General features: G+C 24.4%; 1 protein-coding gene across 1 annotated transcript in view, besides 3 other annotated features; it reads left to right on the plus strand.

The window, feature by feature from the left end:
- Window positions 1-367: 367 nt before the first annotated feature.
- Window positions 368-519: a sequence feature (AT_rich).
- Window positions 520-676: 157 nt separating this feature from the next.
- Window positions 677-755: a sequence feature (AT_rich).
- A 78-nt stretch (window positions 756-833) lies between these two features.
- Window positions 834-915: a sequence feature (AT_rich).
- A 145-nt stretch (window positions 916-1,060) lies between these two features.
- The window catches only part of EDI_015120 (heat shock protein, putative), a gene marked incomplete at both ends in the record, with an annotated part of 816 nt that continues 103 nt past the window's right edge, over window positions 1,061-1,773 (plus strand). Inside the window, one exon of the mRNA XM_001733398.1 lies at window positions 1,061-1,773. This exon is cut by the window's right edge and continues 103 nt beyond it. Within this exon, the coding sequence (XP_001733450.1) occupies window positions 1,061-1,773 (713 nt within the window).

A 1,773-nucleotide genomic window follows, 5' to 3' on the forward strand; every position in this document is an offset into this window, starting at 1 on the left:
AGGTGATTGTTGTTTTAGTTATTGTTCATCATTAAGATCAATTAATATACTAGCAACAATTAATGAAATAGGAAATTGTTGTTTTGATGGATGTTCATCATTAAGATCAATTAATATTCCATCATCAATTAGTGAATTAGGAAATTATTGTTTTAGATATTGTTTATCATTAAGATCAATTAATATACCATCATCAATTACGTCAATAGGAGATTGGTGTTTTAAAGGATGTTCATTATTAAAATCAATTAATATACCATCATCAATTATATCATTTGGAGATGGATGTTTTTATCTATGTGGATGTAAAGAAAAATTAAAGAAAAATAAAAGAATACCAAGAGATTGTTTTGAATTATGATGAATGAAATAAAAATACAATAAATGAAATACAATATAAATTGAAGTAGAAATAAATTATAATTGATTATCATTTATATTATTCTGTTATTCTTTTCTTATTTATTCTTTTTGATGAAAATGATAATATAAATATAAAATGATAATAATTGAATAAATCTATTTGTTTATGAATGTTATTGTTGATACAATAATAAATAGAAATAAATAAACAAAGAGTTAAGAAATTAATGAATAAAATGAAAGTATAAATTTAGTTTATTAGAAATATAAATATTGAATCTAACATAATTTATCTTGTATGTCTTCAAAAAAGTATATTATCAAAATTGAATAATTAATTGATAAGTATTTTATTAATAATTCATACAGTTTCTTATAATAATAAATATTTTGTATCAAATAGAATAAACATATTTATAACATGTGTCTTTCTGTCATTTTGATTAATTCATTTGAAGAAAACTTCAAAGAATAATTATTATTGTTTAATTTTTAATGTTTATTTGTATTTTATTTTTAATGAAATAGAAAAAAAATAATTAAAGAAAATAACGTTATAAATAACAAAAGAACACGTGGAAATGAGAAAGCAATGAGTGGATAGAATGAAAGATTTGCATAAACAATAAACCACGTGAGCATGATACAAAAGGAGAGAATGATATATAAAGGAAGTCAGAACTAAAGAAGTCATTAAATGAGTAAATATACAGGAATAGGTATTGGAATAGATTTAGGTACAACATATTCATGTGTTGGTATTTGGGAAAATGATCGAGTAGAAATTATAGCAAATGATCAAGGAAATAGAACAACACCATCATATGTTGCGTTTACTGATACAGAAAGACTTATTGGAGATGCAGCAAAGAATCAAATTGGAATGAATGTTAAGAATACAGTATTTGATGCGAAAAGAATGATAGGAAGAAGATTTAGTGAACCAAGTATTCAAAAAGATATGAAACATTGGTCATTTAAAGTAGTTGATGATGGACATGATAAACCAATAATTGAAGTAGAATATAAAGGAGAAATTAAAAGATTTACACCAGAAGAAATATCATCAATGGTATTAACTAAAATGAAAGAAACAGCAGAAACATTTATTGGAAAAGAAGTAAAGAATGCAGTTATTACATGTCCAGCATATTTTAATGATTCACAAAGACAAGCCACTAAAGATGCAGGAACAATTGCAGGAATGAATGTAATGAGAATTATCAATGAACCAACAGCAGCAGCTATTGCATATGGACTTGATAAAAAGAGTTCAGGAGAGAAAAAAGTATTAATATTTGATCTTGGAGGAGGAACATTTGATGTATCAGTACTTGTAATTGATGAAGGAGTATTTGAAGTTAAAGCAACTAATGGAGATACACATCTTGGGAGGAGAAGATTTTTGAT

Source organism: Entamoeba dispar, genomic scaffold (genome assembly GCF_000209125.1).
Source record: "Entamoeba dispar SAW760 scf_1105229461707 genomic scaffold, whole genome shotgun sequence".
NCBI classification, from domain to species: domain Eukaryota; phylum Evosea; order Mastigamoebida; family Endamoebidae; genus Entamoeba; species Entamoeba dispar.